At 50.3% G+C, this 26,465-nt stretch overlaps 1 protein-coding gene across 1 annotated transcript; it reads left to right on the forward strand.

Annotated features, from left to right (window-relative positions):
• LOC138527343 (fibrinogen-like protein 1-like protein) lies at nt 1-26,426 on the forward strand. The gene is made up of 3 exons (XM_069638404.1): nt 1-150; nt 22,187-22,356; nt 23,445-26,426. Exon 3 carries the CDS (start codon nt 23,552-23,554, stop codon nt 24,137-24,139), a length of 588 nt encoding a protein of 195 aa, XP_069494505.1. The 5' UTR covers nt 1-150; nt 22,187-22,356; nt 23,445-23,551; the 3' UTR covers nt 24,140-26,426.
• Nucleotides 26,427-26,465: the final 39 nt, after the last annotated feature.

The following is a 26,465-nucleotide window of genomic DNA, read 5'->3' on the forward strand; positions in this document are numbered from 1 at the left end:
TTGAGTGATGTGTGTGGGAGCAAAGTCCTGCTTCTCTCATCCCGCTGGAGTCCAGAGGCAGAGTCCGCCTTCCAGGTGGGGGAACAAGTCGCAGAACCGGCGAAGGCTTGAGCAGCTGAGCAGGGACACTCGCCTTCCAGGGACCGAGAGGTGAGAGGCCAGCCTCTACAGCAATGCTGGGGCGCAGACCAGAGGGGTGGGGACTGCTCTATGCGGCTGCAATGCATGGTTACCAGGTGTCTGGGAGGCACATGGTTATACCCGGTGTCTGGGAGGGAGGGATATAGCTAGACCAGGTGTCTGGGAGGAATTAATATAGTTAAACCAGGTGTCTGGGAGGAATTAATATAGTTAAACCAGGTGTCTGGGAGTGAGGGATATAGTTATACTTTGTGTCTGGGAGGAAGGAATATAGTTAGACCAGGTGTCTAGGAGGAAGGAATATAGTTAGACCAGGTTAACAGGAAGGAATATAGTTAGATTACGTGTCTGCGAGGAAGGACTAGTTATACCAGGTATCTGACAGGAAGGAAAAGTTATACCAGGTGTCTGAGAGGAAGGTTTATAGTTAGACCAGGTCTCTGAGAGGAAGGAATATAGTTAGATCAGGTGTTTTGGAGGAAGGACTATAGGTAGACCAGGTACCTGGGAGGGATATAGTTATACCAGGTGTTGGGAGGAAGGAATATAGTTAGACCAGATGTCTGAGAGGAAGGAATATATTTAGACCATGTGTCTGGGAGGTAGGAATATATATGTGCTGCAATTATTGGTGGGGTGTATACCCTCTACCTGTCCAGGGTCTGTGCTGTAATCATGGTGGTTAAGACCCTCCACCTGACCAGCCTTTGTGCTGTAATCAGGGCAACCTGTCCAGTTGCTGTTGTAACCACAAGGGCCAGCGCCTCTTTGTGGCCTGGCTCTGCTGTAATCATGGGTGCCAGAGCCTCCATTTTGCTAGGCTCTGTGCTGTACTCATGAGAGCTGGACCGCTAACTGGCCAGGCTCCGTGATGTAGGCACGGGGGTCAGACGCACTACCTAGTCAGGCTCTGTGCTGCAATCATGGGGTCAAACCCTCTACCTGGACAGTGTCTGTGATGTAGTCACGGGGGTCAGACGCTCTACCTGGCCAGGCTCTGTGCTGTAATCATGGGGTCAGACACTCCACCTGGCCAGGCTCTGTGCTGCAATCATGGGGTCAGACACTCCACCTGGCCAGGCTCTGTGCTGCAATCATGGGGTCAGACACTCCACTTGGCCAGGCTCTGTGCTGCAATCATGGGGTCAGGCACTCCACCTGGATAGGCTCTGTGCTGCAATCATGGGGTCAGACACTCCACCTGGACAGGCTCTGCGCTGTAATCCTGGGGTCAGGTCCTCTAACTGGCCAGGCTCTGTGCTGTAATCATGGGGGCTGACCCTCTACATGGACACGCTCTGTGCTGTAATCATGGAGCCAGACACTCCACCTGGCCAGGCTCTATGATGTAGTCACTGGGGTCAGACGCTCTACCTGGCCAGCCTCTGTGCTGTGATAACAGGGTACAGGCTCTATCTGGCAGGGCTCTGCGCTGTAATCATGGGGTCAGACCCTTTACCTGGCCAGGCTCTGTGATGTAGTCACGGGGGTCAGACTCTCTACCTGGCCAGGTTCTGCGCTGTAATCATGGGGTAAGACCCTCTACCTAGCCAGGCTCTGCGCTGTAATCATGGGGTTAGACCCTCTACCTGGCCAGGCTCTGTGCTGTAATCCTTTTTTTTGATTGATATTTTATTTCTATCGCGCTCGTACACAAGTGTTTCAGAGCGCGACAAGGCAAGGGAGGGGAACAGGGGAGAACAAAACAGCGATCTTACTAGTCCCAGTGGCATTGAGAACGTGCAAGTGCATGGGAGAGGGGGAAGGGGAAAAGTGCATGGAAGGGGGGGAGGTGGAAAGTGCAAAGCAGAGGAGAAACAGATAAATAACAATAAATAAATAAAAAAAGGCAACAAACAGTGGTAATGCAGCCAGCAATTTGCAAGTGCTAGGTTTAAGGCAGCAGACAGGGTAGGTCTGATAAGTGCAGGAAGAAAAAGGGGGGGCTGTATGGGTACAGATACAGACCCCAGTGCAAGGGGTGGCATGGAGGCAGTGCGGGAGGGTGACAGGATGAGCAGGTACCTGGGCCCAAAAGACAGAGGGTGGCCAGGTGCACGGTGCCAAGAGAGAACAGATCAGCAGGGGAGAGGGGGGGCGAAGGCAGAAGAAAAGAGGAAGGTCTTGAGGTGCTTCCGGAACCGGATATGGTTCTCCTCAAGTTTTAGAGTGGCAGGGAGGCTGTTCCAGAGGGAGGCCCCAGCCGAAGACCGAGATCTACCCCCAGCTTGTTTCTTAGAAAAACGACTGACCCTGAGTGAGTTGGAGCTAGAGGAGCGAAGAGCTCGAGAGGGGAGGTATTTGCGGAGGGATAGCTGAAGGTATTTTGGACCCAGCCCGAGAAAGCCTTGTGGACAATGCAGAGGGTTTTGAATTTAATCCTTGCATCCACTGGGAGCCTGTGGAGAGATTTCAGAGCTGGAGAGATACGATCCCAGGGCTTGAGGCCAAGGACAAGTCTCGCAGTCATGTTCTGGATTCGTTGCAGAGGGTGGAGAGTAGAGGCAGGTATGTTTATAAAGAGGCTGCTACAATAGTCCAAGCTAGAGAGAACCAGAGCTTGAGATACCATGAGCTTCTGGGGGAAGGAGTGGAAAGGCAGAGTACCTCTGAGGAGGTGCCGTCGGAAATTTGACTTTTTAGAGACCCCAGATGTGGGCGGTGAAGGAAAGGGTGGAGTCAAAGATGTCCCCGAGGTTCTTAGCCTCGCAGGTGGGGGTAGGAGGAGGGCCAAGGGAGGCCGGCCAGAGAGTGAGGGGAAAGGATGGTGAAGGTGTGCCGATGAGGAGGATCTCCGTCTTGCTGGCATTCAGACAAAGATCATTGGCGGCACACCAATCTTGAATGGCAGTTAGGCAATCGGAGATGAGAGAGGAGGTGGCAGAGGGCAGCTTGAAAATGAGTTGTCAGCGTAGCACTGGAAATTTGAGCAGAAAATGGCAATGCAGTGGGCTAGAGTTGCCAGGTATTGGTTGAAAAGCCAGGGCGAGAGGTTAGACCCCTGGGGAACACCACAGGTAGAGAGGTAGATAGATGAAAGGAAGGACCCAAGTTGGACCTGGGAGGGTCGATCTGAGAGGAAAGTGGTCAGCCAGGCCAGATCCTGATCAGTGATACCCAGGTTTTCACTGAGACAGTTGAGCAGGATGGTATGGTTGACCATGTCGAAGGCAGAAGAGAGATCGATCATGGGGTTAGACCCTCTACCTAGCCAGGCCCTGCGCTGTAATTATGGTGTTAGACCCTCTACCTAGCCAGGCTCTGCGCTGTAATCATGGGGTTAGACCCTCTACCTGGCCAGGCTCTGCGCTGTAATCATGGGGTTAGACCCTCTATCTGGCCAGGCTCTGTGCTGTAATCATGGGGTTAGACCCTCTACCTAGCCAGGCCCTGCGCTGTTATCATGGGGTTAGACCCTCTACCTAGTCAGGCCCTGCGCTGTAATCATGGTGTTAGACCCTCTACCTAGCCAGGCTCTGCGCTGTAATCATGGGGTTAGACCCTCTACCTAGCCAGGCCCTGCGCTGTAATCATGGGGTTAGACCCTCTACCTAGCCAGGCTCTGCGCTGTAATCATGGGGTTAGACCCTCTACCTGGCCAGGCTCTGTGCTGTAATCATGGGGTTAGACCCTCTATCTGGCCAGGCTCTGTGCTGTAATCAAGGGGTTAGACCCTCTATCTGGCCAGGCTCTGCGCTGTAATCATGGGGTTAGACCCTCTACCTGGCCAGGCTCTGCGCTGTAATCATGGGGTTAGACCCTCTACCTGGCCAGGCTCTGCGCTGTAATCATGGGGTTAGACCCTCTACCTGGCCAGGCTCAGCGCTGTAATCATGGGGTTAGACCCTCTATCTGGCCAGGCTCTGCGCTGTAATCATGGGGTTAGACCCTCTACCTGGCCATCATGGGGTTAGACCCTCTACCTGGCCAGGCCCTGCGCTGTAATCATGGGGTTAGACCCTCTACCTAGCCAGGCTCTGCGCTGTAATCATGGGGTTAGACCCTCTACCTGGCCAGGCTCTGTGCTGTAATCATGGGGTTAGACCCTCTATCTGGCCAGGCTCTGTGCTGTAATCATGGGGTTAGACCCTCTATCTGGCCAGGCTCTGCGCTGTAATCATGGGGTTAGACCCTCTACCTGGCCAGGCTCTGCGCTGTAATCATGGGGTTAGACCCTCTACCTGGCCAGGCTCTGCGCTGTAATCATGGGGTTAGACCCTCTACCTGGCCAGGCTCTGCGCTGTAATCATGGGGTTAGACCCTCTATCTGGCCAGGCTCTGTGCTGTAATCATGGGGTTAGACCCTCTATCTGGCCAGGCTCTGCGCTGTAATCATGGGGTTAGACCCTCTACCTGGCCAGGCTCTGCGCTGTAATCATGGGGTTAGACCCTCTACCTGGCCAGGCTCTGCGCTGTAATCATGGGGTTAGACCCTCTACCTAACCAGGCTCTGTGCTGTAATCATAGGGTCAGTCCCTGAAGCATTTCTCCACACCAGAATTGGGGTTTCAGAGGGTTTTATTTAAGTATAATCAACGGCCCACTGGCTCAGTACATAACATAATAGCAAATGACCAATACATTCTCAACATTGCATCTTTCTCCCCATGTTCTATGTTCTACATTCTAGGATCCATGTCCCATCCATTTCTGTACTTTGTAGAAATGAATGGAACATAAATGGAAAGACATTACACACCTCCCTTCTTTACACAAAATATTTACGAAACTGTATATCTAACCTTTGCTATGCATAGAAATCTCTCATTTAAAATGAAACGAACAATAGAAACATTTGTTACTAACTTACAGAAAATCTAATCTCTGTTGAACAATTTATTAGCACATAGTCCTTCAAATATGATGGTCTCTTACAAAGACGTTTGGTTCATCTGCCCGGTTCCATCATCTGCTTTGTCACTTAATCTCATTTTTTGCTCTGTGACATTCATCTTATTCCTTTTCCCACATTGGCATCCATGGATCTGCCCTCAGAACATCTACACACTCTATTGACATTCCATACTCTTCCATCAGAAACTCTTACGGCACCATGAAACCTCTCTATCACTTTTGTGGGCACCGACCACTTTGTAGAGCCACTTGTAGTGGTAAAAGGTAACATTATTCTTACCCAGTCACCTGGTTTTATATCCCATTCTCTCAGAGCCTTCTGTATGTCAAAACACCTTTTGTTGATTAACTGTTTATGCATAATCTTCTTCTCAACCTCTTTAAAATCAATCTATTTTCTACAAGCTCTACCCAACCAAGACGGACACACACTCGTGTTGGGGTTTCTTCCCCTGAGCATCTCAAACAGAGAAGTTCCTGTAGTGGTATGTGGGGTAAACCTGTGTGCTACAATAGTATCTTCAACAGCCTTCTTCCAGTCTGCCCTAACCTCCAAAGCACCTCTAATACTATTCTTAATGACCTTATTAAATCTTTCCACAATTCCATTAGTTTGAGGATAATATATGGAGCTGGTTTTATGTTCTACTCCATTTTCTCTAAGATAATTTCTCATTTCCTGTGATACCAGCTGCACACCATTGTCAGTGATGATGGTGGTTGGATATCCCTCTCTCTAGAAAATATCATCCAAAAATAGAATTAAATCCTTCGAGCAAACATTCTGTACTCATTTCACCTCCACCCATCTAGGCAACGTGTCGATTAAAACCATACAGTATTTGAATACACCATTAATTCTCACTGGTCCCACAATGTCTAAACCTCTTTCCCATGATATGGTTTATATAGACATGATTGTCATTGGCTCCTGTCTGGCAATATATCCTTTAGCAGAATCCTCTCAGTTACAACATTCCCTTATTAATCTTTCTATTTCCAAATCCATGCCAGGCCACCAATAATCCCGCCTGACAAGTTGTTTTGTCTTTGTCATCCCTTGATGTCCCTCATGTGCTATTTCTAAATTCTTGCACCTTACTCCAGTAGGAGGGATACAACTTGTCGCCCCTCAAAATCAGATTATGGTTCAATTGAAATTCATCATATACTTGTCTGACAGCCTCAGGTAAAACACCTTTCCTGATCTCCTTACTTTTGATTCCTTCTTCAATACACTTATTTAGTTTAAGAGCTTCATCTGCCTCCATGGCCTTTGCCCATTCATCCTCAGACTCGACTTTCTGATTTACACTCAATATTTCCTCATTCTCATAATACACAAAGTTTGTCAATCTTGACAATCGGCACATTTATTTTTAACTCCAGGGACAAACTCCATATCCCAATTGTATTCCAGCAAGTTTGACACCCATTTTCTGATTCTTGCAGAAACTTTATCCAAACCTTTGACAGTCAAAATTTCCCTGATAGGTTTATGATCCGTTCTCACAACATATTTTGTTCCCCACAGGAAAGTTTGAAACTTCTCAACTGCTAAGAACTCCTTTTCAATAGTCAAATAGTTATGTTCTGCCACTTTCAATACTCTTGACGCTAAGGCAATTGGATATTCAACTCCTCCCATTTGAGAGAACAGCAGCACCCAAACCATGATTGCTTGCATCAGTAGTAAGAATGCTCTTCTTGTTGGGATTGAACAACCTCAAAGTAGATGCACAATTGAGATCTTTCTTTATCTTATTAAATTAATTCTCACATTCATCATCCCAAACAAATTTTACATTATTTTTTGCTAGCTTCCTCAAGTGAAAACTCTTACTGGTCAAATCGGGAATTAATTTTGCATAATATTCTGCCATGTCTAAAAATGATATAACCTTGTCTTTAGTATCCAGACTGGGAACATTTAAAATGGTGTTTATCAATTGTTCCTTGGGTGTTATGCCTTTGTCAGAAATTTCATGTCCCAAATACTGTATATTCAATCTATTGAATTTACACTTCTCCCTACTATGGGGTAAACCAGCATTTTAAAAAATATTCAAAACCTTACGCATTCTACGATCATGTTCCTTTTGATCTTTCCCATAGACTAAAACATCATCCTGAAAGCAATGTACACCTTGCATCACACGCTGAAATACAGCCGCTGCAGAAATGAACCCAAACGGCATCCTTTTGTACTGGAACAAACCTTCAGTAGTAATAAAAGCTGTGACATTTTTTGATCTGGGATGCAGCATAATTTGATGGTACGCTGATTTGAGATATAATGTACTTATTATCTTGAAATCTCTTACAGTCCCTAGCATTTCTGCTATATTTGGTAGAAGGTATCTGTCTGGAATTATGCATTTATTAACCGACCTGAGATCAATGCACAACCTGAGTTTTCCATTGGGTTTATGCACTATAACCAATGGAGACAACCATTCGGAGGATTCAACTCTTTCAATGACTCCTTGTTCCATTTTCTCTAGTTCTTCTTTTACATTTCCTTTGATTGCTAACGGAACAGGTCTGACCTTATGCACAACAGGAACTGGATCACTTTTCATCGAATTTCATGCCAAAGGTTCTTCAATCTACCCAGTTCATCCCAGAACACAGAATGATATTCATATTGTTCAGATTGCTTCTCCTGATCTGCTGCATACACCATCTCCTCGTCACGGAGATCTAGCTTTTTTTAAAATCTTCTGTGGTGAGATCGGCTTAGTAAAGGATGCATTCCTTTCTTGGAGATATATACTTTTCCCTTTGCTGTTCTGTCTTTGAACTTCGTGGTCGACCAAAACCAACCTTCTATCTCAATCCGTTTGCCCCCATTTGCAACATGCTTCACATAAATCGCCTTCAGAACAATACCTTCTTCAAAGTGTCTCAAAAATTATTCTTGGCAACAGAGTGTACTTAGCACCAGAGTCAATAACCATTTTAATTGCTGAGCTGCCAACTTGTATAATCGCCATCGGTTTCTGAAGATCAGCGTCTTGGTCTTCTATAGTATCAATTTCCGAATCTTCAATTATGAAGGTACATTCCTCTACTTCCTCACATCATTCCTCAATGAAGTCTATATTATCTGCTTTTGTTTTGCAACAATTTGTCAAATGACCTTTTCTATTGCATCTTCTGCAAATTTCTTTTAGCGCAGGACATTTTCCACTACTGGCATATGACTCGGACTGCCTCCTCTATAGCATTTCCTTCTGTTATCATCCTTGTCCTTGTTTTTCTTGAACATGGCCCTTCTTTTCCTCTCATAACTTTGATCTTTTTTAATAAATTGCCTCCTTTTCATTGTGTTTTTATTTTGTGCAGCCAACACTTCTGGCGAATCAGGTACTTCTAATTTGTTATTTGTACCTTCCCTCTTTTCAAGTCCTTGCACACATTTGTGTGTATGTTTTACTTCCTTTGCTATTCTCAGTACTTGATCTAATGAAGGATTTCCTTTTGACCATAGCTCTTCTCTTACTTTGCGATCTTTGCACTCCAACATTAATTGATCCCGGAGACTTTCCTCTAGGTTACTACCAAAGTCTCATGTGACAGCTAAACCACGCAAAGCTGTGATAAATTGTTGAATTGTTTCTTCATTTTCCTGTTTGCGTTTTCCAAAATGATATCTTTCAAGAATTATGCTAACCGCTTTCTCGTAATGTAGGTCTAACATTTTCACACACTTCTCATATTCTGTTACCTATCTGCTTCCTGGTCAGATACAGGTGGAAGATTCTCGAATTGTTCCTGACCATAGTATCCTTGACAGTGTATTAATAGACGTTTCTTCCTTTCATTAAAAAAATTATGACCACGAGCAGCAAAAACATAATGGTCAAAACGTTGCTTCCAGGGCACTGCCGAATCACCTTTTGTATCCATGAAGTAATTTGGAGGTGGTATGTTTTGCATATTTGAGTTATTGATGCTGTTGTTCTAATTCTCTTCTGATTTTTTTCCACACTTTTTAGGTGTACTGATTGCAGTAGTGCTTCTAAATGAACTTCAACTTCGCCTCCCTGATACTGTTGTATTTGTAATACAGTTAGTAACTGTACACACTTTTAATAACTGTTTATATAATAGCTGCATCCACTGTACTGGGTCGAAATTGGTATGATTTATATGGGTAATTGGTATATATGTCTTGCAATGCACTGCATTGGAATTCCTGTAACAGTGTTGCGATTGTGCGCTCTTTATTCTGGCACTTTAACTGGTGAACTGCTCAATACATCCATAAGACATTAAAAAAACGGGGAATGCTGTGCGTGTTTATTATTACTTTTCCGTGAAGTGCCACTATTTGCCTTTTGTCAACCAACATGGCATTACTTCAGCGGCTTTTACTTCGTTATATCCAGCATGTCACGTACATTGGCTTTCTTTATCGTGTGCCTTAGTAGTCCACAATTGGTGAGTTCTGCGTTTCAAACAATGCTCCGGTTGCTATGGCAATGGACGCCTTGAAAATGAAGAACCCAAAATGGCGGCACGTAGGATTACGTTTTTAGGTCCTTTCCTCTGATGCGTCTACTGCGTCTCTATCCGGCGCCGTTTCAAAGGCGCACTTGGCCCAGCATGACTGTTCATTTAAGTTGGTGGACAACTGTTACCCAAGTACAGTGCAATATTGAAACATCAATAATTGAAGTTGCAGATATGAAATTGATGCTAAAGTAGTACAAGGTTGTGGCACTATCCTTTGAAGTGCTGACAGCCTTTCCTTTTCCTTCTATGCGACGCGCTTGCTGTTGCTTGCTGTTGAAATGTATGAGAAGCTTAAATAATGATACTTAACGGCTCTGTCATCCCTTTTAATGAGTATCGGGCAATTTGCTTATGATGCAAATGCGCGCCGCCACACTTGCGTCTGTGGGTTGCCTTATCTGCATCCCAGTTGGAAGCTCGTTTCCTTGATGTAGCAGTTGTCCTTTTTACTCAATGCTTGATACATCTGTCGCAGGGGATTCTGCTTCCTCTGTGACGCTCTTTGAGTGAGTTTTTTTTTTCTTCTGCACAGTGATGGCTATGACACGAACAACGGCTACTCAGTGGGCTGCCGTTTTCTCTACTCCCATCCAGGGGTGTTGCTAGGTCTGGACAAGACTAAGCTGATGTCGGCACTGTCGGGACTGGGGGCTAGCTAGCCTTTTGGTTGTAGCTCCTGGGATTCTATCCGGGGCTACAACCAAAAGACCAGGGGCTACAACCCCCTTAGCCACCCCCTAGCAACGCCTCTGCTCCCATCCTCGACGCCACTGCAGCATTTCTCCCCACCAGAATTGGGTTTTCAGAGGGATTTATTTAAGTATAATCAACGGCCCACTGGCTCAGTACGTAACACAACAGCAAATGACTAATAAATTCTCAACATTGCATCTTTCTCCCCATCTTCTATGTTCTACATTCTAGGATCCATGTTCCATCCATGTCTGTACTTTGTAGAAATGAATGGAACATAAATGGAAAGACATTGCAGTCCCTCTATCATTGAATGTAAGTCTTACCCAGCAAATCCCAACTGCCAGTCACCATGAGGCCAGGTCAAGTGCCCCCTTTTGGCTTTGCCATAAGTGTTAAGGGCAAGTGTGCCCTCTGGAATTCCCACAAGGAATCGCTGTCGCTCCGCCCACTCCCGTGCGGGATTACCGAAGAGGCGCTGCTCGTGCTAAACACCAGTGGTTCCTCATCATCCCATCGTCAGTAATTACTTTGTGGTCATTTACCACAAAGTAATTACTTTCGAAATTTGTCATAGAATTGTTTTAAAATATTTTGGTCCCCTCCCCCTTATACCACCCTTTCTTACTACCTCAACCCAACCCCCTTTTTATCCCTTAACTCGTAATTACCCATAATTGGCAATTACATTTCAAAGTAATTACTTTGTAGTAAAGTACCAGGAAGCCATTACTGTCGGTAAAGGAAGAGGATGCACCCCAGGAATGTGGCAACCAACCGCCGTGCCAGCAGGACCCCTTTACGACCCATGTCGAGTAGCCATTTCGCAGAGGAGCACACACTTTGCTTTGCCGGGGTTGACTTTCCAGGAAGTGCTTGCATTGCTTGCATCCATGAGTGAATGAGTGATCTAGTGCTTGGGTGCATGAGTGCATGAGTGATCTAGTGCTTGGGTGCATGAGTGATCTAGTGCTTGGGTGCATGAGTGATCTAGTGCTTGCATCCATGAGTGAATGAGTGAATGAGTGATCTAGTGCTTGGGTGCATGAGTGAATGAGTGATCTAGTGCTTGGGTGCATGAGTGAATGAGTGATCTAGTGCTTGGGTCCATGAGTGAATGAGTGATATACCTTTGGCGCCAATAACACAGGCACAGCTTTGTGTCAGTCACATATCGATGGAGTGAGATATTCGGGTGGATGGGCAGCGCTCCTAGAGCAGAAATCTTCAAACTGTGAGGTCAGTCCCCCAAAGTGGCGCGGTCGGGAGGGGGGGGGGGGGGTTGATCGATGTCCGGGGGTGAAGAGCTATGTATGCTTTGAATAAAAAACATAAGCAGCTCTGGCATTTGAGGGGCGGGGGTGCCACTCTTATTTTTGATTGAGAAGTTCAACTTGAAGATGTGTTGGAAACCACTGCTCTACAGACTCTATAAACAGAACGAGAATGCTGGCTACAGGAAGTCCCCTTTGGGAACCCCCCAGGTAAGTCAACATTTCCTATGCACACCAGGTGATGTCTGGCTGAGAGGTAAGTTGCAAAGCAGTCCCCCATGGAGTCTCTGAACACTATCTATTCTTGTGGCCAGCTGTGTGAGTGCGGCCATGTGTTTACTTGCTTCAAAGGTTGCGGACAGGTCTAGCAGGGCAAGTTTCCCCGTGTCCAGGTGATGGCGAACACCAGCAATAACCTGTGCGGTTGCGGTGCTGTGGCGAACACCAGCAATAACCTGTGCGGTTGCGGTGATGCAGCGAACACCACCAATAACCTGTGCGGTTGCGGTGCTGCATCTGAGCGCAGCTGGGCAGCTCTCATCTGGGATGCATTACCTTCAGTGAAAGCCAGATGTGTCGGGAAGTCTACTCGTGACACCCCCTGGCAGAACTGCTCCATTCCAAAATGATGATGCAAACAGGCTTCCTCGCTGAGATCATCTCAAGGCACCTTTAGCAGCAGCCCTGCAGTGGATTAGGCCAGGTTCAAAACTTGCATGCATTCCTGACCGCTGCTGTTACACAAAGTGATAGAGCGGGCTTTTTAATCATCGACACCTCTGATTCAAAATGTAATACTTGTGTACCTTAGACGGTCTGGAGGCGCATGGCTTCAGCTGTGGTAGGGCTGATGTGTATTAGCCGTCTGGTCTAGATGTCTCCACAGCTGCCATGTGGGACCATAGCCAGGAATCTTCCTCTTTGATCCTCCTGTAGGAAGGGCCACACCTTCCTTATGGGCACATGCAATCTCCCCAGGTGATCTCATAGGAACCAGAGCTTCAACCAGAGCTGCAGCACTGCCAGAACACGGCCAGACTCACGCCAGGGTTCTAACCACTGGGCTCAGGTTGAAGCAAGCAGACCAGGGAAGGAGCAGAGTTGGAGTAGCCAGAGGGGAGAGGTAGGCTCACAGCAGAGTTCCACCATCTTCAATGCTGCGATGCTTTGCTACAAACACCCGCCCCATTTCCTGCAGGGCAAGGCCCTCGGGGTACAATGGCAGGAGGCAAAGGGCACTTGTTACAACAGCCCTGACTGGACCCCCTGCAGTAGGTTTGCTTTGGGCCACTCCCCTGGGATATTTTGCCTTTAGTTATCTTTGCACTCTGACGGCAGAAGAAGGATTCACTGGACCTCTCTTGGGAATACAGTCCATCCCAAAGTGCTCTCCCAAACAGGTGAAGACAGAAGGCATCCAAGGCAGAGGCAAGCTCTTCCCCCCCTAAACCTCTCCAGGGAATGGCAGCGGGGAACTTGTGTGGCCAATGGCCTCTCTGCTGGCTGTTGCACTAGAACCAAGAACTTGTTCACTGGAGGTGAGGGACCCCCGGTAGGTGCCAGCCAACTTCCTGGAGTGGGCGGGCAGAACAGAGGGATTCGCCTTCCTGGTGACTCGATCGGGCACTCCAGGACCTCAGGTTTCCACAAGCAGCAGGGAGCCCTTTTCATTGCCTCGAGATGCATGCAAACTGCTTCGTCCACACTCAACACAGTTTGCGCTGCCACGGGACCCAGGGTGCTGCCATTGGCACTGGATAGCAGCACTTTTAGCCATCCAGAAGCTGGCTTGACCTGATTGGCGGCTGAGTCTGTGGAGGCAACTGATTTACACGGCGACTCAACCTGCTGGAAGCCATCGACCTACCTGTCTCTCATGCAAACTTGGCCCAGCAGAAGCACTGTCTCGCTGCCAACGCGAGCACCTTTGCAAACAGCTGGAAGCCATCAACTAGACCTTCACAAATCCAGACTCAACCCAACAGGAGCCCGCACATTGAGCTGACTCAATGCCAACTCACAATTGGAGCGCACAACTCGAAATGTCTCGTCATTGGCTCAACTGAAGCAGACGTGCCTAGAAGCTCTGCTAAATGCTGCTGAGCACCAACAGACACTAACTAGGGTATTTTGAAGAGGCCCTGCCCGCTTGCTCTATTTAAAAGGACCACAGTGACGTTTAAGCCTCCCTTCAATACCTTGCAATGGTACACTCTTGAATAGGTGACTTTGGTGCCGGCACAACCCTTCTTCTGAACCCAGAGCATCCTTTCATAAGAAAGCTTTGCGTTCTCTGTGCTTCTTTTACAGAGGTGGGGTTCTAGGTCTTTTAATTAGTTTGCTTGCATTGATTGTTTTATTAAAGTTCCTATTTAGTAGAACCTTGATTGGCCATTCTCTTATTTTGGATCAATTGTACTAACCGTTTGGGTCACTAATGTTATCAGATCACACTTGCTGAAGATACAGCTTGACCTTGGCCCACGTTACCGAACTAGGAGGAGGTACACCTGCCAGGCGGCTGTGCCCGCTGCACCCTTATGATTGGGCGTAGTGGGAGCTGGGCAGGCCCTTCGGCTATTGCTCGCCCCTGTGCTCCTGCAGTGCCGTGGTCATTTCATCACATGATATAGTTGTCTGTGTGGTTGCCAAACTATGGCCGTTCCTTGGTCTTTCCCTGGAAGGGAAGGTTGGTGATAAGGGGCTGAGGGTTGGTGATAGGGGGTACTTTTAAGAGGTCGTGCAGCTCTAGATTTGCTTTTTTGGGCAGTGGGCGAATTAAGCTGTTTTGAGAAATGCAGTGAAGGTCTGCTGTGAAAGAGTTGCGTTGATGGGTGATGGAGGGGCAGCAGCATATGGCTCTTGATTGATTGGAGGGTGGTGATAGGCAGCGTCTCCTCCTTGTACGTGGTGGTGTTTTTTCTCTTGGTGGGTCTGGCTTGGGGCCATTCGTGTGCAGTCCTGGAGCAGATCAAGCGCTGTCACTGGAGCGTACCCACCCGTTCACAGGTGTTTCGGTCACTGCACTCTTCGATTGGTTGCCATATGGGGTTTAGGGAGCCGGTTGTAGCGTCTTCTACAGCCTGCATAAGGCTTCTCTGCTCTTGTTGTTGTGTTATGTGAATCTGGTGCAGTTTCGTGAAGCTGCACTGGGGCCAGATTGGTTGGTTTGTGTTTAGGGCCTTTCCTGCTCAGTTGCTGGAAGCTTTGCTCTTGGAGATATCCTGCCAATACCAGGTAGCAGGTCGTTTCAGTTGGTGGGTCGTTTCAGGTGGTGGGTCGTTTCAGGTGGTGGGTCGTTTCAGGTGGTGGGTCGTTTCAGTTGGTGGGTCGTTTCAGTTGGTGGGTCGTTTCAGGTGGTGGGTCGTTTCAGGTGGTGGGTCGTTTCAGGTGGTGGGTCGTTTCAGGTGGTGGGTCGTTTCAGTTGGTGGGTCGTTTCAGTTGGTGGGTCGTTTCAGTTGGTGGGTCGTTTCAGTTGGTGGGTAGTTCCAGGTGGCGCGTAGTTCCAGGTGGTGGTCACATTTAGGTGGTGGGTTGTTTCAGGTGGCGGGTAGTTTTAGGTTGCAGGTAGTTTCAGGTGGTGTGTAGTTTCAGGTGGTGCGTAGTTTCAGGTGGTGCGTAGTTTCAGGTGGTGCATAGTGTCAGGTGACGCATAGTTTCAGGTGGCACGTAGTTCCAGGTGGTGGTCACATTTAGGTGGTGGGTTGTTTCAGGTGGTGCGTAGTTTCAGGTGGTGCGTAGTTTCAGGTGGTGCGTAGTTTCAGGTGGTGCGTAGTTTCAGGTGGCGCGTAGTTTCAGGTGGTGCATAGTGTCAGGTGGCGCATAGTTTCAGGTGCAGGTGGTTTTAAGGGGCAGGTAGTTTCAGGTTGCGGGTAGTTTTAAGGGGCAGTAGTTTCAGGTGGCGGGTAGTTTCAGGTGGTGGGTAGTTTCAGGTGGCGGGTAGTTTCAGGTGGCGGGTAGTTTCAGGTGGCGGGTAGTTTTCGGGGGCGGGTAGTTTTAGGTCGCATGTAGTTTTAGGTCGCATGTAGTTTTGGGGCGGGTAGTTTTAAGGGACGGGTAGTTTTAAGGGACGGGTAGTTTTAAGGGGCGGGTAGTTTTAAGGGGCGGGTAGTTTTAAGGGACAGGTAGTTTTAAGGGGAGGGTAGTTTTAAGGGGCGGGTAGTTTTAAGGGGCGGGTAGTTTTTGGTGGTAGGTGGTATGACAGTGCGGAGACCTAGTCAGAATGATGGGATGAACACGCCGGGACTAGGCCCCTTCAAGGTAGCAAGATGGCTGCCAGAGCTGCTCATGGGCTGGGTTACAGGGAGGCCTGCACTGGGCTTCCCTTTGTCTTTTGGGGGACTCTGGTGAAAGTTGACCCAGTGCTCTGTTGCTGTACATGCGGCCGAACTTTAGGCTATGCTAAGAGAGCCCACCAAGCCAGAGGTCCAAGCCAGGGGGAAAGGGGTCTCCTCGCCGCTGCTCTGGCGCTTGATTTAGATTACTTTGCGTCCCGTTCTGGCGGAACCCCAAAACTGCCACCCTTGGTCTAGCCTATCCTCCAGGGAAGGCGAGCTTCTCTTGCTGGTACCCGTGGTACGGGCGCACCTAGTACAGGTGATACGGGTGCTGTTGGTACAGGTGTACAGGTGCATGTAGTACAGGTGATACGGGTGCTCGTGGTACAGGTGAAATGGGTGCTCCTGGTACATGTGAAATGGGTGCCCCTGGTACAGGTGATATGGGTGCTCCTGGTACAGGTGATACAGGTGTACAGGTGCATGTAGTAGAAGTGATACGGGTGCTCCTGACACAGCTGATACATGTGCACCTGGTACAGGTGATATGGATGCACCTGGCACAGGTGATACATGTGCTCCTGGTACAGGTGATACGGGTGCTCCTGGTACAGGTGATACGGGTGCACCTGGTACAGGTGATACGGGTGCACCTGGTACAGGTGATGTGGTTGTACCTGGTACAGGTGATATGGATGCACCTGGTACAGGTGATATCGGTGCACCTGGTAGAGGTGATATCGGTGCACATGGTAGAGGTGATACGGGTGCTCCTGGCAAAGCTGATACAAGTGCTCCTGGCAAAGCTGATACAAGTGCTCCTGGCACAGGTGATACAGGTGCTCCTGGTACAGGTGATACAGGTGTACAGGTGCATGTAGTACAAGTGATACGGGTGCTCCTGGCACAGGTGACATGGATGCACCTGGTACAGGTGATAGGGGTGCACCTGGTACAGGTGATAGGGGTGCTCCTGGTACAGGTGATACATGTGCTCCCGCTACAGGTGATATGGATGTACCTGGCACAGGTGATACATGTGCTCCTGGCACAGCTTATACATGTGCTCCTGGTACAGGTGATGCGGGTGCTCCTGGTACAGGTGATGCGGGTGCTCCTGGTACAGGTGATGCGGGTGCTCCTGGTACAGGTGATGCGGGTGCTCCTGGTACAGGTGATACGGGTGCTCCTGGTACAGGTGATACGGGTGCTCCTGGTACAGGTGATACGGGTGCTCCTGGTACAGGTGATACGGGTGCTCCTGGTACAGGTGATACGGGTGCTCCTGGTACAGGTGATACAGGTGTACAGGTGCATGTAGTACAAGTGATACGGGTGCTCCTGGCACAGCTGATACATGTGCTCCTGGCACAGGTGATACGGGTGCTCCTGGTACAGGTGATACGGTTGCTCCTGGAACAGGTGATACGGGTGCTCCTGGTACAGGTGATACGGGTGCTCCTGGTACAGGTGATACAGGTGATACAGGTGTACAGGTGCATGTAGTACAAGTGATACGGGTGCTCCTGGTACAGGTGATGCGGGTGCTCCTGGTACAGGTGATACGGGTGCTCCTGGTACAGGTGATACGGGTGCTCCTGGTACAGGTGATACGGGTGCTCCTGGTACAGGTGATACGGGTGCTCCTGGTACAGGTGATACGGGTGCTCCTGGTACAGGTGATACGGGTGCTCCTGGTACAGGTGATACAGGTGTACAGGTGCATGTAGTACAAGTGATACGGGTGCTCCTGGCACAGCTGATACATGTGCTCCTGGCACAGGTGATACGGGTGCTCCTGGTACAGGTGATACGGTTGCTCCTGGAACAGGTGATACGGGTGCTCCTGGTACAGGTGATACGGGTGCTCCTGGTACAGGTGATACAGGTGATACAGGTGTACAGGTGCATGTAGTACAAGTGATACGGGTGCTCCTGGCACAGCTGATACATGTGCTCCTGGTACAGGTGATACGGGTGCTCCTGGTACAGGTGATACGGGTGCTCCTGGTACAGGTGATATCGGTGCACCTGGTAGAGGTGATATCGGTGCACATGGTAGAGGTGATACGGGTGCTCCTGGCAAAGCTGATACAAGTGCTCCTGGCAAAGCTGATACAAGTGCTCCTGGCACAGGTGATACAGGTGCTCCTGGTACAGGTGATACAGGTGTACAGGTGCATGTAGTACAAGTGATACGGGTGCTCCTGGCACAGGTGACATGGATGCACCTGGTACAGGTGATAGGGGTGCACCTGGTACAGGTGATAGGGGTGCTCCTGGTACAGGTGATACATGTGCTCCCGCTACAGGTGATATGGATGTACCTGGCACAGGTGATACATGTGCTCCTGGCACAGCTTATACATGTGCTCCTGGTACAGGTGATGCGGGTGCTCCTGGTACAGGTGATGCGGGTGCTCCTGGTACAGGTGATGCGGGTGCTCCTGGTACAGGTGATGCGGGTGCTCCTGGTACAGGTGATACGGGTGCTCCTGGTACAGGTGATACGGGTGCTCCTGGTACAGGTGATACGGGTGCTCCTGGTACAGGTGATACGGGTGCTCCTGGTACAGGTGATACGGGTGCTCCTGGTACAGGTGATACAGGTGTACAGGTGCATGTAGTACAAGTGATACGGGTGCTCCTGGCACAGCTGATACATGTGCTCCTGGCACAGGTGATACGGGTGCTCCTGGTACAGGTGATACGGTTGCTCCTGGAACAGGTGATACGGGTGCTCCTGGTACAGGTGATACGGGTGCTCCTGGTACAGGTGATACAGGTGATACAGGTGTACAGGTGCATGTAGTACAAGTGATACGGGTGCTCCTGGTACAGGTGATGCGGGTGCTCCTGGTACAGGTGATACGGGTGCTCCTGGTACAGGTGATACGGGTGCTCCTGGTACAGGTGATACGGGTGCTCCTGGTACAGGTGATACGGGTGCTCCTGGTACAGGTGATACGGGTGCTCCTGGTACAGGTGATACGGGTGCTCCTGGTACAGGTGATACAGGTGTACAGGTGCATGTAGTACAAGTGATACGGGTGCTCCTGGCACAGCTGATACATGTGCTCCTGGCACAGGTGATACGGGTGCTCCTGGTACAGGTGATACGGTTGCTCCTGGAACAGGTGATACGGGTGCTCCTGGTACAGGTGATACGGGTGCTCCTGGTACAGGTGATACAGGTGATACAGGTGTACAGGTGCATGTAGTACAAGTGATACGGGTGCTCCTGGCACAGCTGATACATGTGCTCCTGGTACAGGTGATACGGGTGCTCCTGGTACAGGTGATACGGGTGCTCCTGGTACAGGTGATACATGTGCTCCTGGTACCGGCTGTACATGCTTGAAGGCCTTCTGTGCTGGGTGAGTTTCTGAGCTGCCAGTTTAGGTCTGGCCAGTCTTGGCGGTGCAGGTTTCCACGCTTGGCGAGATGGAGGAGTCCTGGACAGGGGCATCCATGGACAGGCCCCTCTGGGTTTCCGTGGTATCCTTGATAAACACGGTCATCCCTGTTCCATCTGTCTGAGGTATGTTCCCCCTAGTATGCAAGTGATCTGCAATGCGTGGTCAGTTTCCGTGTTTTTGTCAGGTGTGTGTTTTCGCAATGGTTGGTTGTCTGAAAGGAGTATTCGGGTTCTGCAGGGACACACATGTTTCAATGGGGGTGGAGGTTTCTGCCACACAATAGATCCCAGAGCTCTGCTGTCCTGTCTTCAGCGGCTCGTTTTTACCATGGGTCTTCTGTGCGCATGTCTGATTTCCAATATAAACCACAAAGGTGAAATGAACACGGGATAAGGTTATGCCTGCACTTTGTGGGCAGCTGATGTAGTTAAAGCCATGCACAGCCATGGGCTGCCTGGCAGGCGGGAGGGAATGATTCTGGGCCATGGGTTGCCTGGCAGGCGGGAGGGAGGGAGGGATTCTGGACCCTGGGTTGCCTGGCAGGCGGGAGGGAGGGATTCTGGGCCATGGGCTGCCTGGCAGGCGGGAGGGAGGGATTCTGGGCCATGGGCTGCCTGGCAGGCGGGAGGGAGGGATTCTGAACCCTGGGTTGCCTGGCAGGCGGGAGGGAGGGATTCTGGACCCTGGGTTGCCTGGCAGGCGGGAGAGAGGGATGGATTCTGAACCCTGGGTTGCCTGGCAGGCGGGAGAGAGGGATGGATTCTGAACCCTGGGTTGCCTGGCAGGCAGGCGGGAGGGAGGGATCCCGGGCCATGGGCTGCCTGGCAGGCGGGAGGGAGGGATTCTGAACCCTGGGTTGCCTGGGAGGGGGGGAGAGATTCTGGACCCTGGGTTGCCTGGCAAGCGGGAGGGAGGGAGGGATTCTGGGCCCTAGGTTGCTTGGCAGGCGGGAGGGAGGGAGGGATTCTGGACCCTGGGTTGCCTGGCAGGCGGGAGGGAGGGATTCTGGGCCATGGGCTGCCTGGCAGGCGGGAGGGAGGGATTCTGAACCCTGGGTTGCCTGGCAGGCGGGAGGGAGGGATTCTGGGCCATGGGCTGCCTGGCAGGCGGGAGGGAGGGATTCTGGACCCTGGGTTGCCTGGCAGGCGGGAGAGAGGGATGGATTCTGAACCCTGGGTTGCCTGGCAGGCGGGAGGGAGGGATCCCGGGCCATGGGCTGCCTGGCAGGCAGGCGGGAGGGGGGGGGAGGGATTCTGGGCCCTGGGTTGCCTGGGAGGGGGGGAGAGATACTGGACCCTGGGTTGCCTGGCAGGCGGGAGGGAGGGAGGGATTCTGGGCCCTAGGTTGCTTGGCAGGCGGGAGGGAGGGAGGGATTCTGGACCCTGGGTTGCCTGGCAGGCGGGAGGGAGGGGTTCTGGGCCATGGGCTGCCTGGCAGGCGGGAGGGAGGGAGGGATTCTGGACCCTGGGTTGCCTGGCAGGCGGGAGGGAGGGGTTCTGGGCCCTGGGTTGCATGGCAGGCGGGAGGGAGGGATTCTGGGCCCTGGGTTGCATGGCAGGCGGGAGGGAGGGATTCTGGGCCCTGGGTTGCCTGGCAGGCGGGAGGGAGGGAGGGAGGGAAGGAGGGAGGGATTCTGGGCCCTGGGTTGCATGGCAGGCGGGAGGGAGGGATTCTGGGCCCTGGGTTGCCTGGCAGGCAGGCGGGAGGGAGGGAGGTAGGGATTCTGGATCCTGGGTTTCATGGCAGGCGGGAGGGAGGGATTCTGGGCCCTGGGTTGCCTGGCAAGCGGGAGGGAGGGATTCTGGGCCCTGGGTTGCCTGGCAGGCAGGCGGGAGGGAGGGAGGGAGGTAGGGATTCTGGATCCTGGGTTGCATGGCAGGCGGGAGGGAGGGATTCTGGGCCCTGGGTTGCCTGGCAGGTGGGAGGGAGGGAGGGAGGGAGGGATGGAGGGATGGATTCTGGGCCCTGGGTTGCATGGCAGGCGGGAGGGAGGGATTCTGGGCCCTGGGTTGCCAGGCAGGCGGGAGGGAGGGAGGGAGGGATTCTGGATCCTGGGTTGCATGGCAGGCGGGAGGGAGGGATTCTGGGCCCTGGGTTGCCTGGCAAGCGGGAGGGAGGAAGGGATTCTGTACCCTGGGTTGCCTGGCAGGCAGGAGGGAGGGATCCCGGACCATGGGCTGCCTGGCAGGCGGGAGGGAGGGAGGGATTCTGGGCCCTGGGTTGCATGGCAGGCGGGAGGGAGGGATTCTGGGCCCTGGGTTGCCTGGCAGGCGGGAGGGAGGGAGGGGAAGGAGGGAGGGAGGGAGGGATTCTGGGCCCTGGGTTGCATGGCAGGCGGGAGGGAGGGATTCTGGGCCCTGGGTTGCATGGCAGGCGGGAGGGAGGGATTCTGGGCCCTGGGTTGCCTGGCAGGCGGGAGGGAGGGAGGGAGGGAAGGAAGGAGGGAGGGATTCTGGGCCCTGGGTTGCATGGCAGGCGGGAGGGAGGGATTCTGGGCCCTGGGTTGCCTGGCAGGCAGGCGGCAGGGAGGGAGGGAGGTAGGGATTCTGGATCCTGGGTTTCATGGCAGGCGGGAGGGAGGGATTCTGGGCCCTGGGTTGCCTGGCAAGCGGGAGGGAGGAAGGGATTCTCTACCCTGGGTTGCATGGCAGGCGGGAGGGAGGGATCCCTGGCCATGGGCTGCCTGGCGGGCGGGCGGGAGGGAGGGAGGGATTCTGGATCCTGGGTTGCATGGCAGGTGGGAGGGAGGGATCCCGGGCCATGGGCTGCCTGGCAGGCGGGAGGGAGGAAGGGATTCTGTACCCTGGGTTGCCTGGCAGGCGGGAGGGAGGGATCCCGGGCCACGGGCTGTGCTATGAGCCACGTCTTGGGGGTTGGGGGGGGGCTTTCTCTTCTGCTGGGTCCTGGAGTCTTCCCCTCTCTGAGCCTTGCTTTGGTGATGGATGTGTACACTCTCCTGCAGGCCCTCTGTGATGTGCTGTTACTGCTGTCTCCTCTCCCCCTGCAGGAAGCACAGCTCCTGACCTCAGCATGGAGCCAGGTAGCCAGGCCGCACGCCTCCTGCTGCTGCTCCTGGGCTGGCCACCTGCACAGAGGCTGGGGAAGCCCCCGTCCTCGCCAATGCGCATCTGCTAAACCCCGAAGACCACGCGAACATCCTGAATTCCGGCCAAAAAGGTATGAACTTACTCTTTCCAGAGCTCCGCTAACACTGCACGCGCCTCTTCACCGCAGCGGGGGGCTGCACCTGGCGGGGTGGAAGGCACTGCCCGGTGGGCTCTTCTCAGGGCGCCCGGAAGTCAGGAGCGCGTCTGGGTCCCTTGGCCACTGCTCCTTCCTTCCATTTCTTTCTCCTCTGATCTTTTCTTCCTTTCTTCTCCTCTCTAATGTTGATTTGCATTGCTTCCTGAATGACCTTTCCCTCTGATCTCTTTTCTTCTCTGATCTCTTTAGTTTTCCGATTTTCCTCCTCTTCTTTCCATCTCTATTTCCTTATATTCTCTTTCCCCCTCTAGTATTTCTTTCTGATTTTTGTTTTTTTGTTTTCTGATCTCTCCCTCTGTTTTCTTTTCCTCTCTAATCAATTCCTCGGTTCTCTTTTCCTCTCTGGTCGCTCCCTTTGTTCACTTTTCTTCCCTGTTATTTTCTCATCTTCTATTTTGTTTTCTGATTTTTATCTCGGTTTTCTTTTCCTCTGATTTTTCCTTATCTTCTCTTTTCCCTCTAGTATTTCCTTCTGATCTCTTGTTTTCTGATCATTCCCTTTTTTCTCCTTTCTTCTCGAATGAATCCCTCTGTTCTTTTTTCTCTCATCTTTTGCCCTGTTCTCCTTTCCTCTATGATCCCTTTCTCTTATTCTCTTTTCCCAATTAGTATTTATTTCTGATCTTTGTTTTCTGATATTTCCCTCTTTTCTCTTTCCCCTCTATTTTTTTTCTTTTTTTCTGATCCTTCTCTCTGTTCTCTTTTCCTCTCGAATCTTTCCCTCTGTTCTTTTACTCTCGAATCTTTCCATCTGTTCTCTTTTCCACTCCACTATTTCTTTCTGATCTCTTTTGTTTTCTGGTCTTTCCTGGTGTTCGCATTTTCTCTCTGATCTGAGCTCAAGACCCTCGTCTTCAAGGAATGGCTTGTCCTTAACATCTACTTTCAGCCACCCTCCCTTCCCTACCTACTGATAAGAGGTAGCTAGTATAGGTTTCCTGGAGATGTTGGTTAAGGTCACCCACTGCTATGATCTGATCTCTCACTTTCTAACCCCACAGACTTCCCTCGGGACTGCCATGAGGTCTTCCACTTGTCAGACGGTGCCGCAGGTGATGGTTTGTACATCATCCAGCCTGCGACCGTAGCCATTGTGGTGTTCTGTGCCATGCGTGATGGCGGGTGGACTGTCTTGCAGCACCTCACAGCCAACAGCACTGAGGATTTTGACCGTGGGTGGCAGGACTACAAGGTGGGTTTTGGGAAGGTACTTGGAGACCACTGGATTGGCAACGAGTACATGCACCAGCTGACGCAGCTCCCACAGCGCTACACTCTAGGCGTGAAACTGGTGGACATGGATGCCAATGTGAAGTGGGGGGAATATACCCCCTTCTTGATTGAAGGCGAGGAGGCGCAGTATCGCATTCGCCTGGGGCTTTTCTCGGGAACTGCCGCTGATGCCCTGACTCAGGACACCGAAGCTTACCTCCACGACAACCAAAGGTTCTCCACCAAGGACCGCGACAATGACAACTACTTCCAGAATTGTGCCAAGCTAGAGTACAATGGCATCCCAGGTGGTGGCTGGTGGTACGACGCCTGTGCCGGTGCCAACCTGAACCGTCGCAACGTCATCTACTGGCAGAAGGACTGCAACAAGGAGCGCCCATGCAAGTACTCCTGGATGATGGTGCGGCCTGTGGCACAAGCCCCTGGCAGCCGAAGCAGCCATTGCACCAAGGGCGAGCTGTGATGAGAGCGGTTGCGGTGCCTGGGTGGCAAATACCACAGACTGCCATTCCAAGCACCACACAGGACATGGACGTGGTCTGGGCCTACCGCTGCAAGGCAGAGGGTGTTGCCAAGTAATCTAGCGGATCTCCCCATAGCAACATGTCGTGTAATATGTAGCTCACTGAAGCTGAGAGGCAAGCTCATAGATCAGCTGCACCCTGGTCATGTCTACTGGCACTGTGTCCATAACAAGCATGCAGAGTGCCCACAAAGTGCCCAGGTGTGCCCATAAAAAAATATGTAACCTGCCCAGAACAATCCCATGCAGTGCCAAATTAAAAACTGCACTAGGCCAATACAAGCCTAAAGTGTGCCCATAAAAAAACGAGTGTGTTTCCATAAAAGAACCTGTATTCTCACCACAACAATCCCTTGGGCAGCATTAAAATCCTCTAGCATGGCCATAAATACCCTGTATCGCTCCAATGAAAGGCCTATAACATCCTAGGACCTAGGACTGGTCTCTACACACCCACAGCTTTTATTAACTGACCCCTGAGTCCACCAGAAAATTATTTCATCTCCTTTGGAACTTGTTCAATACTAGAAACAGCTTATTTTGAGGCTTTAAAACTAAGTACTTGTCTTCTATACCAGCTCCCGTGGGTGGTCAATTCATGTGACTTCTTTCACCACAGACGACCATGGCAGAAGAACTCTGCCTCAATTATCATGTTCACAGAACTAATATTGATGTTCTAGATGTGTGCTCACTTTGTATATTTAGATATGTATATTTGGAATGAACTCTGTTCACAATGTATGTGGCATTATTTGTGACACTTGGTTTTTCTCATGTAATGCATGTATGAATGTACATGTATGCACACCATCTGTTGGTAAAAGTCGCAATTCAATGTGTACACCATCTATTGGTGACCACCTGAAATAGAAATAGAAATGGTTTCACTCTTTTTCAAGAAATGTTTGTTTTGTCAACAAAAAAAAATCAATTAAAATGGCTACTAAGTCAAAACAGTAGTCAAGCAGTGTTATTGCTCGCCCGCTCCAGATTGGTGCCATTGCCTACAAATGGGTCAGCGCGAGATATAGATTTATTGCTATATCCAGAGCATTGGTTGGGGTCTACATTTACTGCCTTTGGAGGTAAACTCTATATGAGCCTCACCTGCAGAAAATAATCACACGGAAATTAGTAGTGTGGGAAACAACCCATGTGGGTAGGTCAGCTCTCCCTTTGTATACTATCACATCGTATAGCATGGCCATAAATACCCTGTATCGCTCCAATTAAAGGCCTATAGCATCCTACAGCATGACCATAAATACCCTGTATCGCTCCAATTAAAGGCCTATCGCATCCTATAGCATGGCCATAAATACCCCGTATCGCTCCAATTAAAGGCCTATCGCATCCTATAGCATGGCCATAAATACCCCGTATCGCTCCAATTAAAGGCCTATCACATCCTATAGCATGGCCATAAATACCCCGTATCGCTCCAATTAAAGGCCTATCACATCCTATAGCATGGCCATAAATACCCCGTATCGCTCCAATTAAAGGCCTATCACATCCTATAGCATGGCCATAAATACCCCGTATCGCTCCAATTAAAGGCCTATCACATCCTATAGCATGGCCATAAATACCCCGTATCGCTCCAATTAAAGGCCTATAAACATGTGTACCAATAACATCTTTTCTATGCCCCACAAAATCGTGTACTTTGGCCAACAATCCTGAAAAACCCCAGAACTGACACAATAAGAGATGTACATTTGACTTTAGAAAGCATCATTTCAGTCTTTTGCCATTTAATCGGCCAATCATTGGAACTTTATCCAGCTTCTGGTGTAAGAAATGTATTTATCCTTTGTCAATACTCTTAAGAGCATTAAAAGCAGGTGGTATTGTGTGTAAAGCTCCTTATCACTACTTTGTAAGAAAGTGTAGTTGATTGCTAGAATCCAAAGGCTGTATGTTTGCTGGCAATGTTGAGACATTTGAATGTGTACATTTGATATTACAATCTCTGTAAATTATGATTCTGTTTGCACACTTGCAGCACAGCAACAATGGTAGCAGAGTTCCTTATCTGCAAAATGTTAATTGGAATGAAATGACAGTATAACAAGTCTCAAGTTTTAAAGCTTAATTGAAAAATAAGAACAGTGGGAAAAGTCAACGATGAGTGCAATCTATTAATAGGAGGAAAATGCGTTTCCTGCTAAATGTTATCTGCAGTGTAATAACAATTAAATATTTGTTCCAAAATTCAAAAGCCCCTGTATCATGAGACCTTGCGTTATTTCATTCTGCA

The sequence above is a fragment of the Ambystoma mexicanum genome, chromosome 14, assembly GCF_040938575.1.
Source record: "Ambystoma mexicanum isolate Mex_15411 chromosome 14, UKY_AmexF1_1, whole genome shotgun sequence".
Taxonomy (NCBI): Eukaryota; Metazoa; Chordata; class Amphibia; order Caudata; family Ambystomatidae; genus Ambystoma; species Ambystoma mexicanum.

What these genes read in the sequence shown, in the direction of transcription:
- LOC138527343 (XM_069638404.1), top strand. Translation starts at nt 23,552, where the DNA reads ATGCGTGATGGCGGGTGGACTGTCTTGCAGCACCTCACAGCCAACAGC.